At 43.8% G+C, this 16084-nt stretch overlaps 1 protein-coding gene across 5 annotated transcripts in view; it reads left to right on the top strand.

The window, feature by feature from the left end:
- Positions 1 to 5089: 5089 nt before the first annotated feature.
- The window catches only part of ESRP1 (epithelial splicing regulatory protein 1), a 33957-nt gene continuing 22962 nt past the window's right edge, over positions 5090 to 16084 (top strand). For all 5 annotated transcript variants that reach the window (XM_038129387.1, XM_038129390.1, XM_038129389.1 and 2 more), the window contains exons 1-4: positions 5090 to 5769; positions 5976 to 6104; positions 6935 to 7048; positions 9491 to 9605. In XM_038129387.1, the coding sequence (XP_037985315.1) occupies positions 5638 to 5769; positions 5976 to 6104; positions 6935 to 7048; positions 9491 to 9605 (490 nt within the window). In that variant the 5' untranslated portion in view covers positions 5090 to 5637. The remainder of the gene's footprint in view (positions 5770 to 5975; positions 6105 to 6934; positions 7049 to 9490; positions 9606 to 16084) is intronic.

Here is a 16084-nt window from a genome sequence, read left to right on the forward strand (position 1 = left end):
GCAGATTTGCCTGCTGTCATTCTTGCCCCAGCATGGATCCCTGTCTCATCCTGATCAATTACCAGATCTAAACTCCTGAAGTAAAATACAATATCTTTATGCAAAAAAAGAAGAAAAACCCCTTTGTATGTATTTTACTAAAGTAGCACAATGCCTTTTGACACTTGGCATAGCTTGTTTTGATCACGTTTAGGGGCTCTTTGGAGATTTCTATTGGGCAGTAGCTTTGCAACTACTCCAAACATGGACATCACCGTGTGTGCCATTGTGCCAGAGGAGCGCAGTCCCTGTTGGATGACTTCTCTGCTGGGGTAGCCTGCAACAGTACTGCAACCAGGTCAGCCAGTGAGAGTCTTTGATAACTGGCAGGGGAATTCCAGCCCTGTGTTTTTATCCTCAGTGACTCCCTCGCTGCTGGGAACAGCTGCAGCTCTGGATGTGAACAGAATCAGCTTTGCAGGATTCCATTTAGATGGCTCTGAATGCAGTGTCATTGCCTTCAGCACATGGCTGGGCTTACAGGTCAGGCATTTCCTTGCTGCACGAACAGCAGTGCTTGAATGTCGCGCACAATTGCACAATATCAAAAAGCAATTTGGGTATTTGGGGGGGGGGGGGGGGGGGGAATTTTCTCCACAGATGAAAGTGGAGACAACAGAATTTGGCTAGAATTTGGAACAGCAGTTATCTTGGAGACATAAAAAAAAAAACCTGTGGTAAACATTAACACATTCAAAAAAGAATTATAGAGCTGATTCTCCAATTTCAGTTGTGAGAAGTTGATATTCTGGAAGGAAACTGGGGAAAAGTGATACAGGTGGGATACTTGTCAGAGGCCAAAGGTCTGTGCAGGAAAGGATAACAGTTGCAGGTGGTACTGGGGTGAAGACCCTCCTGTAGAGGAACAGAGCAGGGCAGGAGATGCAGAACTGGCAGAAAAATCTGGACTTATTGAGAAGTGCAAAGTCACAGGTTGTTTGTTTGCTAGGAAGGGGATCAATGGGTGAAAGAAGGAAGCTTCAGAAAAATGGAGGAAACAAATAAAAGTACACATGAGTCTCTTGCAGTGTTGGGGGCGAGGGTGTGAGCTCCTTGGCAGGAAGAAGGGTGTGAGTTATTTCAGAACTGTCCTGTTACAGTAAGTGGAACAGAAGGACACGTGGTGGGAAATCACTGGAACTAATACAAAAATGACAGAAAAACGTTACATTGAGATTGGCAAAAGGGCTGGGCAGACAGACAGCAGGCAGGAAACAAAAGGATTGCCAAAGAGGACATGAGTACAGCAACAGTGTCCTGGGAGGAGCCCTGAGAGATCGCCTTGCTTCAAAGCACCCCAGTACCTTCCTGTAGATAACAACGCCCGTGTCATCTGGAAGGTGACACTTCATGCAAAGACTATGCTTAACCAGTCCCAGGACAACGGAATGGCCTGGGACAAGCAACTGGAATGGGAGTACACAAATGCCAAGAGCCTGGGCAACACAACACAGGAACCTGACCAACTGGTGCATGTTGTTAGACCAGATGCTGCAAGCATACAAGAAAGAGGGTGGAATGGGAACTGTGACTGGAAAACAGGTATTTTAGGGAACGTATTGGCCAAGAAAGAGAAAAATAAAAGGTAATGGCTCTACAGTGGCAATTTGTGACAAGCAGCTTCATAAACAAATGAATAAATAAATAAAACAAGGATTAGCAAGTAACCCAAAATACATAATAGGAATTAAAACTACTTTCAGGGTACAGTTTCACTTTTGAAAGGGGTTACTGTACATAATGCAGCCTGCTGTAGCAATAATTTGGGGACTCTCATGCTCCTAGATGGAGAGAGACATAGGATGAAACAATAAGGCAGAAGAGAGAAGAAAAAAAAGTGAGTAAGCCAGAAACACCCAATCACTAGTAAAGGAACAGGTGCCCATCCAAAAATCATTCTCACAAAGACAAGGGCTGCATCTCAAAAGCCAAGCTGGCACTGAGAAAGAAACTGCCTAGGAAAGATGATTAAGTTTCACTGAAAGACGAGCAGCCAGCCAAGCCAGAACTCTCTGTCTGGCATGCTCCATTGTGAAGTAATTTCAGAAATGTTCGGGATTTTTGTACTAAAGTATAAATGTTTTTCTAAGAAGTTGCAGTAAACTAAGACCTGAAAGGGAAACTGCACAAAGAAATCCTCTGCCGTTGAACCCTTCTGCTCCTGGCTAAGCAGAGCTAATCACAAAGCAAACTCCCTGTGTGAGGACCAACGTCACTCCTCAGATGCTGAGTACAGATCACCTGCAGCCACTACTGAGGACAAACACTCCAGACCTTCACTTCACAAATGTTTTACTGAGTGCATCAAAAGTCTGAAGACAAATGCACAAAGAAAACCAGGTGCTCTAAACCTCGGACAAATAGGGTACAATTATCTTAGTTGTTTTCTGATACCGATTCACATAGAAGATTTCAGCTCCTGCTTTTAAAAACTGGAGAGATTAATTTGACATTTTAAGCCCTTAAATTGCAGTCTCTGCTACCAGTGAATGTCAATTTTGAAATATTGGACCAGAGAGAGTGAAAATTACTCCAGCCATCATGTGTCATGTTGGAATTTGGTAGCAGCCCCCACAAGGACAGCCAGGCTGCACCAAACCACAGCAGGGCAGGAAGAGGACGCCAGGCACTATGGGGACAAGTCAGTGGCTGACAGGATCTCCAGCAGTGGTGGATCACATCTGCTCCCTTCCTGACAAACAAATGTGTCTGTGCTAATAAAAGGTGGTGCAAGCTGTGAACCTGCAGCAGTATAAGGAATAGTGATGAAGAAACACACAAGGCACACCTTCATTGAAGTGTCCAGTGCACAGCTGAACAACCAGCTGACACGATGGGTGAGCAGCTGGCTCACAAGTCAGGCGCAAAGAGTTATAGTGAATGGGGTGACATCAGGCTGCCAACCTGTCACTAGTGGGGTTCCACAAGGCTCCATCCTTGGAGCCATTATTTTCAATGGCTTCATTAAAGACTTGGACGTGGGACTCAAAGACATACTAAGTAAATTTGCCGACAACAGCAAATTGGGAGGAGCTGTCAACTCCTTTGAGGGCAAAGAGGCCCTGCAGAGGGATGTTGACAAATAAGGAGAGATGGGCAATCACCAACTGTACGAAGTTTAACAAAGGTTAGTGCCAGATTCTGCACCTGGATGTACAAACAGCCTGGGGAACGAGAGGCTGGAGAGCAGTGCCATAGAAAGGGACCAGGGGGTCCTGATCCGTGGCAAGTTGAATGTGAGTCAGCGGTGCCCTGGCAGCCAGGAGGGCCAACCCTGTCCTGGGGGGCATCAGGCACAGCATCTCCAGCAGGGCAAGGGAGGGGATTGTCCCGCTCTGCTCTGCACTGGGGCAGTCTCACCTCGAGTGTCGTGTGACATTTTGATCACCACAATATAACAAAGATATAAACCTCTTAGAGAGTGTCCAAAGGAGGGCCATCAGAATAGTGAAAGGCCTTGAGGGAAACTTTATTAGGAGCAGCTGAGAAGAAAGGAGGGGCCTGAGGCAAGACCTCATGACTGTAATCAACATCCTCACAAGGAGCAAGTACATCTCTCCTCATTCTTGTGACCAGTGACAAGAACTTGTGGAAACAGCATGAAGAACTTGAGGAAACAGCATGAAGCTGAGTCAGGAGAGGTCTGTGTTAGATATCAAGAAAAGGTTTTTCACCCAGAGGGTTGCTGGGCACTGGAATAGGATCCCCAGGGAAGTGGTCACAGTACCAAGCCTTCATTAGCTCAAGAAGCATTTGGACAATGCTCTCAGGCACATGGTGTGATTCTTGGGTGTCCTGCACAGGGACAATAGTTGTACTCAATGATCCTGATGGGTCCCCTTGTTGCCTATTTCCCAACGTGAAAATGCAACTCAAGATAATTTTAGTAAGGAGGTAATATAAAAGAGGATCTTTAATGAAGGCCTTCAGGGGCAGTTATGGAAAATGTCCACAAAAAACCATCCCCTCCAGGGGTGAGCACATTTCTATAGGTTTAAGGAAATTAGCAAAATTTATAAAAAGCACTAATTAGAAGGACAAGTGGTGATGCAATTCCCCCTCAGGTCAAGCCCCTTCTCTGGAGCGCCCCTTTCAGCACTAGTTGTACTATGTCCATGAGAATGTATCTCGAAGAGTCATTCTCAGCCTTGGTTCCCAGGAAGAACCAAGAACCAGAACCGCTGGGGCCTTGTACCCCCTGGGGCTTAGAGCCCTGGAATTTGTTTTGTCTTTCTGCTTAGGGAAAGGCCATGGAAAAGTACTGGGAAAACTAGCTACTAATTCAATAGGTGACAGAGTTACAAATGTATGTGTGAAGAACACAGAGAATATGTAAAAGAAAAAAAGGCAAAACCCAAACAGCATCCCCCTCTAACTCAGTATATTCCATGAGTCTGTGATCTCAGCAAAAATTTCAGGAAGCAGCATCTCAATGAAGTTGGAAATGAGCAACTGAGGTCCTAAAGAATTAAGTATATTACAGGATTTCCCAGCAGAAAGTTAGTGTTGTTTACTCTGTGATTTGTCATGAAAAAAAAAAAAATTGTGTTGGAGAAGTATGCATTTAAAAAAGAGATTTTAAAATAGAGATTTCACCATAAAACAAGAGAGATTTTCCAAAGGGCCAAGATCACCAGCTCATCGAGGGAAGGTTGTGACAGCCAAATCAGCCAGCTGTTAACGCACGCCTTGATCCACCGTGCCAGAACCGTGGAGAAGCTGCGATGCCTCTGCCGTAAGGACGACAGAGGAAAAGGCTTTACCGCCCTGAGCCCCTGGTCTCCCTCGGAGCTGCTCCCGGGGGCAGCCGGCCCGCACGCCGACACAGCGCTCCCTGGCACCACACTGGCCCCTCCGGCCCCCGACCAAAGCGGGGGACCCGCCGGGGCTGTTACGAGCGGCGTGGCATCTCCCCTGCCCTTCTGTGCGGAGGATGGGGCTGCTGGAGCAGGGCAGGAGCAGAAGAACTGCCCTCTGCGACATGTCCCGGCAGGACCGGGCGATCCCGCCCCGTCGCTGAGGAGTTGCACCATCCCGGGGCGGCGCAGCTCGCCGGCGGAAGGCGCGGCTCGGCAGGGTCCGGGCCGCCGTCGGGGCACGCTGAGGCTCCTCAGGGGCCCGGGGCTGCTCCTCCACAGTCGCGCCCCTGCAACATCTCCGCAATCCCGGTCCGCGCTGGGCGTCCCGCCCGCAATCCCGGCCCCGCACTCCGGCTGCCGCCCCCGCCGCGCTGCCACGTCCCCGCCCGGCGGGGCCAATGGGCGGCGGCGCCAGGTGTGTGTTACCTGCACCACGTGGGCCGGGGTGGGCAGGTGCTGCCGCGGCCCCGCGCAGAAAAGCTCGCAGCCATTGCGCCTTTCCCAGGAGTGCAGTTAGTGTGGGAGCGGCTGCCACCCACCTCGGGGAAAAGGGGGTGGGAAAGAGGGGGAGCCGTGCGCCTCCCCCACGCCAGGTCCTTGGGGAGTGAGGCTGCAGCTAGGGGTTCTACCGCTTGGGTCTCGCTTGGAAGCGCCTGGGGCAAGGAAAGTTTCCGGCTTCTTCTCTTTCCCCGCTTCTCCCTTTCCTTCTTTTTATCCTCTCTGCTGGCCCGGTGGCACGATGACGGCGTCTCCCGACTACCTGGTGATTCTCTTCGTGACCACGGCGGGCACCAACGGGGCAAGGTTGGGCTCAGACGAGCGAGAGCTGCTCCAGCTCCTGTGGAAAGTGGTCGACCTGAGGAGTAAGGAGGTATTTTCACCCGACAGGGGAGCCCCCCGACCTGCTGCTCCCCTTGGCGCCTGCCATGCTGGATGCGGGCAGGACGGTCTCGGCGCTGGGCTGGTAGTGGGTGTCCCAGGCTGGAGCAAGCTCTGGTGGAGGGTCGGGGCTGGTGCTGCAGGTGGGGACTTTCAGCCCGGAGAGCTGACTCACCCCCTCCTCTGCTTTCTCTGGAGCTGGGGCACCTGCATGACGTGCTGGTCCGGCCTGACCACACAGAACTGACGGCTGAGTGCCAGGAGATCACCCAAGTGGATGTGGAGAGCCTGGCACTGGCTCCACCGCTGGAGCAGGCATTGAGACAGGTGACACCCCATAACTGGCCGCGAAGTGCCGGTCTCCTTTGAGAGCTCCCCCGTGGGGTAGAGGTGGTATCGTCATCGGCTTATCCCCACCATCAGAGCAGTGGAGCCTGGTACGGGAGTAACACAAACAGTTGTGGGCCAGGAAGCCTCTAAGTGTAGGGCTTTGTGGGCCTTTCTCCCTTGCCTTTTCTTTATTTGCCTCGGGAAGACCTGAACCCCAAGAGAGGAAGGTTAAGGTTGGCTATTTCCCTACCCCACTCTCCTGCCATGCTGGACCCTGAGTTTCAGCTGAGGGTGAGCCCTAATCAGTGTAGGAAGAAGCCAGCTTTAGGTGCCCCCTGTTAAGGCTTGTGCTCATCAGTCCTGGGAAGATGATGGTACTGAAGCCTCTAGATAAACAAGGAAGTGTATGTGATTCCCACTGAGGATAGGGCTGAAAGCCTGTCTTCTTTCAGACATGTTTGAGTGTCAAAAAAGCTCTTCTGCCCCAATACTGCCCCGAGTCTTTGCAATCAGCTTTGTCTCATTGCAGTGCTCCTGCAAATCTTGAAAAGGATTTTCTTCTGTGGTGTGGGCTGTCTGTGCAGCCATATCTCATTAGAAGGGGGGAAAGGGGTGGTTTTCTTGTGAAGAGATTTATCGTGGAAGTTAGCATGTGCTTAGCTAGTAAGAAACAAATCTATAGAAGTGAAGGAGTAGGCTAATATGAAGAAGAATTCCAGCTCTGTGTTCCTGCTGCCCAGGAATAAATGTTACCAACTGATGACACTGCCTAGGGGTGCCACTCTGATCTCTCTAACATGTATGTATTTTCTTGTTCCTGCCAACAGTTTAATCAGTCCGTGAGCAATGAATTGAACATTGGTGTAGGTACTTCTTTCTGTTTCTGTACTGATGGACAGTTGCACATTAGGCAGGTTCTACACCCTGAAGCTTCCAAAAAGGTATGTAGTTGTAGCTTGAGTCTTACTCTTAATGTGCTTTTTATGATTTCTTGCTAAACAAATCAACTTCTCTCTAGTATGAGGGAGGGTACCTCCACACAACCATAGCACAAACATTGCTCATATGTAATGTGCTTACAGGCTAAAGAGCCTGTCTGTGTGGAAGGCATATACAGTGCCCTGTCCTTATGTGGTCTTGAGATGCCTCTTTAAGTTAAATCAGAAGGAAGAGGCTCATAAATGGTTGGAAAGGAGCAATGTATTGACAGTACTTGTAGCTTCTACAGGGTTAACAGGTGGGATGTGGGATTGCTGCTAAATAATTAAGCATTTTAACCATAAACTGTTTTTTGAAGTTTTACATTCATGCCTAGTTATAGCAACTTTCAATCTCTGGGTATTGAGTTGACACTCCAAGGGCGGTGTTCATATTTGTAAGGAGCTGAACAGTAGTGTGAGGCAGGTTGTGAGTGATGATTAGTCCCGTAGTCTGGAGTTTTCCATAACTTCAGAGTTGCCAAATCACTAATAGTGTTGTGAAGTCCTGCCTGCTTTTTGTTAGTGATAGGGTTGCAGCAATATGTGAGTCTCTCTGGTTCTGAAATAACTGCCTCGATATTAATAACACCTCATTTTGTGGTTTGGTATGAACATGCTTTGCTCTGTAACTGAGCTGTTCTGCTCCTCTCATTGTACCTGACTTCTGTGCCCATCAATTTGCTGCCCCGTCTTTGAAGGGACACTGCTGCAGGTCTGTGCTCTTACAGAAGTGACACTGAATGAGCTTGGTTGTAGTACTTGTTTGTGCTTTAAGTATTGATAGTTTTGAAAGCTTAGAAGAGGAACAGTGAGCATTATTCACAGTGAAGGGACAGTTCTTATATATGTAATTTACCTTCTATGACATAAAACATGAGAAAATGTGGAAACGGATTTTTAAAATACTTTCTTCTTGGCTAATAAATTAAAACTTGTTATCCATTTAAATTATGTGAATAAAAGAAGGGACACATCCTACAATTATTTTAGTTGGTTCCGTGTCAGGGATCCTTTTTCTGTATCATAACAGGGTCACAGACAGGCATCAAATCTTTATCAAAAATCTTCTGTTGCTGTTTTGTTAAGAATGGCTCATTTGAAATTTGCTTTGTGTGCCTGTAGATTAAGTAAACCAGATGGTTGAGCCTTGTAATAGTTTTTTGATGAATATCCTAATGCAGGGATTGGAGTGTGGGCTCACTAAGATCTGGATAGGGAGAAATCTCTAGGCTCTTGAGAAGATGTTTATTTCTAAGATATCCATTCTGAAGCTATCTAGCAACTCCTTGTATTCAGAGAATGTATTGGCATCAGACATTCCAAAAGAACATATACGAAGTACAGAACTTCATTTCACATCAAGGAAAAAAATCATGCTAAAACCAGAGCAGGAAATGTTGGCAAGCCCATCTACATTTTCATAAGTCTTTAAAGAGTATCATTTGCCTAATACACCTGTCCATATGCTAAGATAAGCTCTAATGTTCTCATAGTAGAATTTGTTTTAGAGCCTAAACTGTGTTCTTTGGGCTCCCAAAATGTGCTTTCACATAGGCTGCCATCTGTTATAATGCCAACATGGTAACTAGTTGTTAAATCCCAGAAAGCCTTTATCTGCAGTCTAGAAAAGCCTTGCAGGCAACAAACAGCCAAAAGGAATATGTAGTATTCTGTCTGGGGTGAAGAGCTAGCTGAAGGAGTAAGGGTTTGCATTGGTTTTAACAGCTGCCCCCAAGACTTCTCCATGTCTTCTCCTTTCCGCTCCCAAAAAAATTAGAAGCATGTGGTAGATGTAGTGGTGGAGCAAGAGGGGTTTCATTGACTTCTAGTGGGCTGCCTAACTTGCTTCTGGCTTTGTACGCTGCAGTTAAAGCAGTTACCATGCATAGGCTGACAACCTCTGCACCATGTCAAACCCTCTTCTGCACAGTCATATTTTTTATTTGTTGGAAATAAATATTTGAAATGTGACTATTCTCTGAAAACAGCCTTTTCTATAAACTAAAATATCTGCTAGTCTTGTGAAATTTGCGTAATTCTACAAACTGAACTGACTACTCTCTGGCTTTATACAGTTAAAATTGCAATCAAGAATTGATGATAAATGTTGCAATAAGAGGCATTTGCTCTACTACATATATATTGGATTTGAAGCTCTAGTAATAATGGCAAATGTTTCTCTGGCAGTGCAAAAGCACATTTCTCTTATTAAACAATATAAAGAGAAACTTTTTTTTCTTAAACAGCTATGACCATACTTACCTGGCTATGAAGAGCAATCTGTAGCAAAGATTGTTTGTGTTTCCTATCTATTATAAAGATATTGTTAGAAAGTTTTGTACCTATACACAACATAGGTTAAACTCACCCTAATTGACAGTGGTTACTTTGTTCCTTTTACAGAATATTTTACTGCCTGAATGCTTCTACTCCTTTTTTGACTTGCGGAAAGAGTTCAAGAAGTGTTGCCCAGGCTCACCTGAAGTTAGCAAACTCGATGTTGCAGCCATGACAGAATGTATCCTTTTAAAGTGATGGTGTCTGCTGCTGTTACAGTCTTGGCTGAATTTTAGGACAGAGGTGTATGAGTAATGCTTGCAACACATGTTTAGGGGTGGTATAATTTTAATGAGTGACTCGGAGCTGTACTTAGTTTTCTCACAAAGATAAAGATAAAAGCATATGAGGGTGAATGCTTCCCTGGAGAAAATCCTGTATTTCTTCTTGACTTCTGTATGTTTTCTTTACCATCTTTATATTTGTCTGTCTTTAAACTTCACAGTTTAGTGTAAGCAGCACTTTTTTTTTTTTTTTAATTGCTGTTGTGAATTGTAATATTGAAGTCTGGGGGTTGAGTTTTATAGCATCAGTTAGATTTTTATTTTATATTAGGCAAGAGCAAATGTTAGGAGACCACCTTAATTTTCAGGAGAGGAGATGGTTATTCTTGGTGTGACTGAATAGTGAATCTCTAACACAGGGATGCTGTTGCAACATGTGGTATTCAGTCTCATAGAAGGTGCACATGCTACACCTCACAGGATGAGGTTTGGCTGGCACCAAGATGCAGTCAGTAGTATGTTTCCATTTTCAGTGATAGAGATGTCTAGAATTGAGTTCTGAATAGTCTGAAGGGGTCTGTAACCCCATCCTGTCTGGCTCTTTCCTAGTCTGAACTTGAGAGCTGAAGCTGTGATCTGGCCATGCCTTTTTCCCTGGCAGTCTCCCCTCTTACTGCAAGTTTCAGTCCTTATCCCAAAAATATTGCTGGACACAGAGCTACTGAGCTATTGAAGTAGTGGTCACAAAAGTCAGGTATCAAGGAGGAATAAAGGAATTTGAGATGTTCATCTTTGGTATTGGTGGTTGATGTTGCTGCTATTGTTTTTAATAACTTGTCTTCTGACTTGCTTATTGTGTCCATGGAGTGGTTGCCATTAAGAGGTGATGTCTGTGGCTTCAGGAAATTTTTAGGCTTTCTCTGCAGAACTAGTCTTGCCTGGGCTTTGTACCTGTTGGGGGCATGAAATACTCATATGGGGTGGATTTTTGTGTTTAACCATTCTGCTCTGCTTTGTTATCTGCAAATTAAGATTACTCTTAGCTAATGAAGGGGCAAAAATTATTTTCCCCCATATTCTGAAGGAAAGCAGTACACTTAGAATAGGATTTTGAATCTTTATGTAGAAAAGTGAAATAAATGCTGTGGTGCATTGAAACTGGATGATGGAACCTTCTTGAAGTTATGGTCAAAAACTTAATACATTTTTTAGGGAATGCTTTCACATGATCTGGAGAAAGAAAAGACAATGAGCTACTTCAGCTGTTTCAGAGAGTTGCCCTTGTTTTCTCCTTATGTGAATGTCTGGGGTATGCCTTTCCACTGTGGAAGGAGTTGTATGACTGTAGCTGCCTGGAGTGTCACTGGTCAGCTAGGGCATGGTGATGGACTGTGTATTCCCTGCCTGCTGGGAGAGGGGGGCAGACCACCCTGTGTTACCTGACTGTCAGGAAGTCTCTTGACAGTCAGGTAACTGTCAGGAATTAGAGTTAGTGCTGCCTGAGAGTAGTTTTGGCAATTGCCAGTAATATTTTCTCCAAGTTCCTAGAAGCTTAGTCTATTCAAATGCACTCAGCTTGAGTCCAAGTTCTGGATAAGATAGGTTTATATACCTTAAAAAGCATAACTTCATTCTGGTCTTGCATTTATTTTTGTGGCTTATTTTGTTTTGTAACTGCTGAGGCTCTTATTTGTAAACTTGCTATGTTTATGCAACATGGCTAAAATCAATTGTCTCTCCCCTATTATTGTGGGACCAGAAGATGTAGAGACCAAAAATAGTAAAACAAGTTTTGTTCTTCTTTTTTGATAAATATGATAATTTTCTTTCTCCTCACCTTGCTGAAATGTATCAACCTAATCTCCTCGGTGTCAGAAGCTGCATAGGTTAATTGCCCTTGTAGGCCTGGACATGTATGTGATGTTTAGGATAAAAAGATTGTTTAAGCAGGTGTGGGGTCTAAAGACTAGTTCCATAAATTGTGTGCAGAGTTGTTTAGTTCTTCTTCCTTCATGTATGGATGTGCTGCGGTGTGGACAAAAAACCAAATCAGAAATAAATACAGTAGGTCAAAATGAAGCTGCGGATTAGCACATAGAATCTGATCAAGCTTTTTAATTCTTGTAGAAAGTGCAACTTCTTGGCCTCATAGCTAAAGAGAGTCTATGAATCTTCCATGATTTCTGCCACAGGAACTATAGTGTGCCAAATAGATTAGCATTTGGTGAGGATGGAAGGTTTAAGTATGGAGCTAAGGTACTGACTAGATATTTGAGACTGGCATTTACAGACTGGTAGAAGCATGAATAGAAGGATTTTTGGGCACAGCCCTTCATGTACTTACATCTCCATTTATATGTGTGTAGCCTGGTTCTGATCAGTAGGAGGAAACTTTTACTGTATGAAATAGCTAGGAGAAAGTTGGGTGTTAATCTACAGTCATTGAAGTTACTAAATTCTTCAACAGCTTTTGTTTTGATGGGTTACTTTTGATCAAACAACAAATTACAGGTAAATGAGGAATGTACACAGCTGTTCCCAGCTGTCAGGGGAGATAACTTCCTACTGCACAGTCAATTCCAGATACAGATTTCAGTATACAGTACACTGGATTGTAGGTGCTTGGCTAAGTATTTCTTGCAGACAAGGCAAGCACAATCTTGTAAAAGAGCATGGAGGTAATAGACTGAATAACTGGCTGGGTTTTTCTTCCTTTAGAAAGTACTTTGTGGACTTACTCTTTCATGAGGCTACTTGAAATTTGTGTACAGCAATGAAACCATGCCAAACTTAAGAACTCAGGTGAAAGCTTTACAAATCTTTACTCCCAATCCCTGCAAGAAGTTATACATTTCACAACAAACAGCCACTCATTTATTTTAGATAAAAGTAATGTTTAAAATGCTATGAAATTCAAGGGACCAAGGCAGAACTGAGACTAGTTGTAATTATCTCTGAGTACTACTGCTGCCTAACTCAGTGTCAAAACAGTTCTTGTGTATGAGACAGTTTTCTGGCAGACTTTGTCAGAATTGTGTAAGTGTAATGACAGCAGGACAATTATGTGAAATTTTGAGTAACAAAACTTGAGGGAAGTGATCATGTTCTAGCAGAGAAAAGGACTTGGGTCTGTCGACTTTTTTTTTTTTATGTGTAAGCATACAAAAGGAGCAGGGTTGTTCTTGCACCCTCTGTACCTCCCATACTTGCTACACTTCTTGATTTGCAAAGCTTGCTGAGCCAGTTTTCACCCTGTGAGTGCCTTCAGGGTGGAGTGAATAAAGCTTGCATGACTATTCCTATTAGGTTTGCAGAAGACTCATCCTTTGCCTCGAGATTGGGTGTGCAGAAGCTATTAAATGGCAAATAGCTCTTGCTTCCTCCAGTACTTGGTTTGCTTCATTCACTTCTGAACTGGATGTGTGAGGGTAACTTCTTACTAGGAGTATCTGCCAATGTTGTCAGTAGAAACTCAGGGGCACTCCAGAACAGCTTGTTTAATGTACTGGGTATTGTAGGACTGAAACTTGATTGATTTGTTTGGGTTTTATTGTTTGGTTTGTTTTTATGTTTCTACCTGGGTGTCTTGGAAACAATGTGGAGCACAATTATAACCAATAGTGCTTAATTCTGACAATAAAATGCCCGTAATTGGGTATTAGGTGAGAATCTTGGATATTATTTGTATTTCCTGTGATAGTACTCCAGAGCTGGGTAATAATATAATATTACCTTTATGCAAAGTTTTATGTAGAAAGATGTAATCTTCTGTCTAAAGGGACTTTAAATAAGAAACAGAACAAAGGGGAAAGGATCAGTGCAGAGCACAATTGTAATGATGTTTCATGTCATCTCAGGTTAAGTTAGTTATTCAATGAGAAAGGAGTTAAGAGACAGTGGGAAGGAACAAGTCTTGAAAGACACTGGCAGTGAGTGAAGCTGTGGTGATACATCTGAGGAAATAATTTAGAAACTTCTTCCATGTTAGAGAAGATATATATTCTCTATCTTCCCTAATATAGAATATACCTTTCCTTCCTGCTCCCTTTAACTTGCTGAGTGTTGTGGGAGGTGGTACCACAGCTGCACACCAAGATTAAGAAGTTCCTTGTTTCCCATCCTGCCTTATTTGGGACTGTCTTTTGCTTGTTGCTTCATTAAGAATATACATGTAGATGCTACTGCATATATTAGCTCTGGACAGCCATGTCTGGTTTCTAGCACTCCTTTAAATGTGAACTTGGATTATCCCCTGTAATTGTCTTTCTTCAATTGCCCAGGAGAAGCATCCCTTAAATATAAATGTACAGAAACATATATGTGGTCTCCTATCCCTTCACGGAACAATTAATGGGGTTTATAGACTGTTTCATTTATATTTTTTCCCAAGTGCCATAATTTCTAGTACCTCTGTCCATAGGTGTCTACCTCTGTGTAGTCAATCTTGTTCATTAAAGAACATGCTAAGTAAAAAATCTATATTCTAAACATGCAGAAAATGATCAATTTTCTTCTCCAATCTTGCCTAAAAGCTTGCTTCTAACTAATCCAAGGTGAAGGTGTGAGGTTATGCCTGCAATAATGTTGATGACTTACTTCCTCCTCTCTGCTGTATTTATATTTCTCTAGAGTTTGGCACAACTGACTCCCTGTGTCTGACAACTGGTACCAGCTTCTGTTGGCACTAGAGCATTTTCAGGAACTGCTTCTCCTGTGGACCAGTGTTTTCAGAAAGCAGTTTCACTGAAGAAAATTATTATGGGGTGGGGTCCTTGTTTGTTTTCCTTGTGTGATGGCTTCTCTTTAAATTCCTGCCCCTTTCACATTGCTGCATTCACATTCCCCTCTCTGAAGGGGAATGATCACTTGTAGGGATCTTTGGCTCAGCACAAAGGAAATATTGAAATGTCTTTTCAGTTCTGACTGCACAGTCTAACAGCCAAGCACATGTGTATGCATGTCCCCTGCTGGAATAGCTATTGAAACTCCTGCCCCATTTCTGTTGACTTGTGACAGAGGAAACACATTTCCAAAATCTTCGTAAAACTTGGTCAGGCAAGACCAGGGTTCCAACACCTGCACCATCATCAGCTTCTGGTTCCCTCTATGAATGGCAGAGGCTCTGCACAAGCCCAGTGTGGAGCTGGTAAGTGCTACAGGGGGAACAGTGTCAGGAAAGTGAGGAGGAGCACTACTCTGCTCTGATACACAAGGTGCCCATAAACATCTGTGTGGTGCTGCTTAGGCAGACTCTCTGTCAGAGTCTGTTTGTGGGTTATTTTTCTTTCCAACCCCCGCCTTTCTGGGGGCAGAGGTGGTAGTGAGCTTGAGCTTGTTTAAAGCTTCGGAAGAGAGACTGTGATTAAGAATTTTTTTGTTGTCATAAATAGTCGTAATCTTTTAAACCATGCTTTGGAGTTGCTCAGGCTTTTTGGCTTGGTTTTTAAAAAAACTATTTGATGTTTGCAGTGCTTTACCCCAAAGAAGGTACTAGGAGGGGGGAGGGTAAAGGCAGTGACTAGAAAACTATTTATAGTACAACAGTTGGAGGAGAGGAATCACTGGTTTTTAAACCAAAGTATTCTGGTTTTTAAACTAAGATAATTCACTTTAACTTCAAATGTTCTTCTAAGACTAAGCATCATCCTCTCACATACTCCAATGCACACTTAAAACCAACAAAGCTTCAAAATCAAATTAGCCTGAAGTGTATTTTGTTGGCCCAGTAGCTTTTCTTTCCTTGCTGTGGAAGAGGAATGCATTAATTCAGTTCAAGTTATTTTTCATCTTGCAACAAGATGACTGTTAAACAGTTTTTAAAAAGTCTGTTTCTGTAGGATGTCTTGCTGTCATCCTATGAATAATAGGGAAGACCTTATCTCACAAAGAAATTTGTGCTGGCTCACCTGTTGATGAGATGATACAACAAAGCTGGTATGAGGTGTTTGTTTCTAACATAAACTGTTCTGTTCCCTGCACTGCATGTAGGCATCTGACAATCAAATGTTGCTCAGCTCTAGGTGGAGAAAGCAGGTTTCCTCTTAAAAGAGGAATGCTATCTTGGACTATGAAGCAACCTTTGAACATCATAGTGAGGGCTCTGGTGCATTTGAAATGTATTTAATATAGTCTCTGGGGGGCATATGGGCAAATTGGTGCCCTTGGCTGTTTGCAATGCGTTGCATTATTGTACCTCTGTGTCAGTATGGGTCTTGTTTAAGAAACTCTCATTTTTGCTCTGAAGTCTTGATGCAAACTAATAAAGTAAGTAAAAAGTGCAACACTTATTCCCAGATTTCCTTATTTTTTATTCTTGATTACATTTTTTACCATTCAGTCCTCAAAGAAAAAGAGTGAAGGGGACCTTTTTAAAAATTTGCTTCATAAATAATGGAGTAGAATTGCAAATAATCTTGCAGTCTTGTTGCCTGGTGTT

The sequence above is a fragment of the Motacilla alba genome, chromosome 2, assembly GCF_015832195.1.
Source record: "Motacilla alba alba isolate MOTALB_02 chromosome 2, Motacilla_alba_V1.0_pri, whole genome shotgun sequence".
Classification (NCBI taxonomy): Eukaryota; Metazoa; Chordata; class Aves; order Passeriformes; family Motacillidae; genus Motacilla; species Motacilla alba.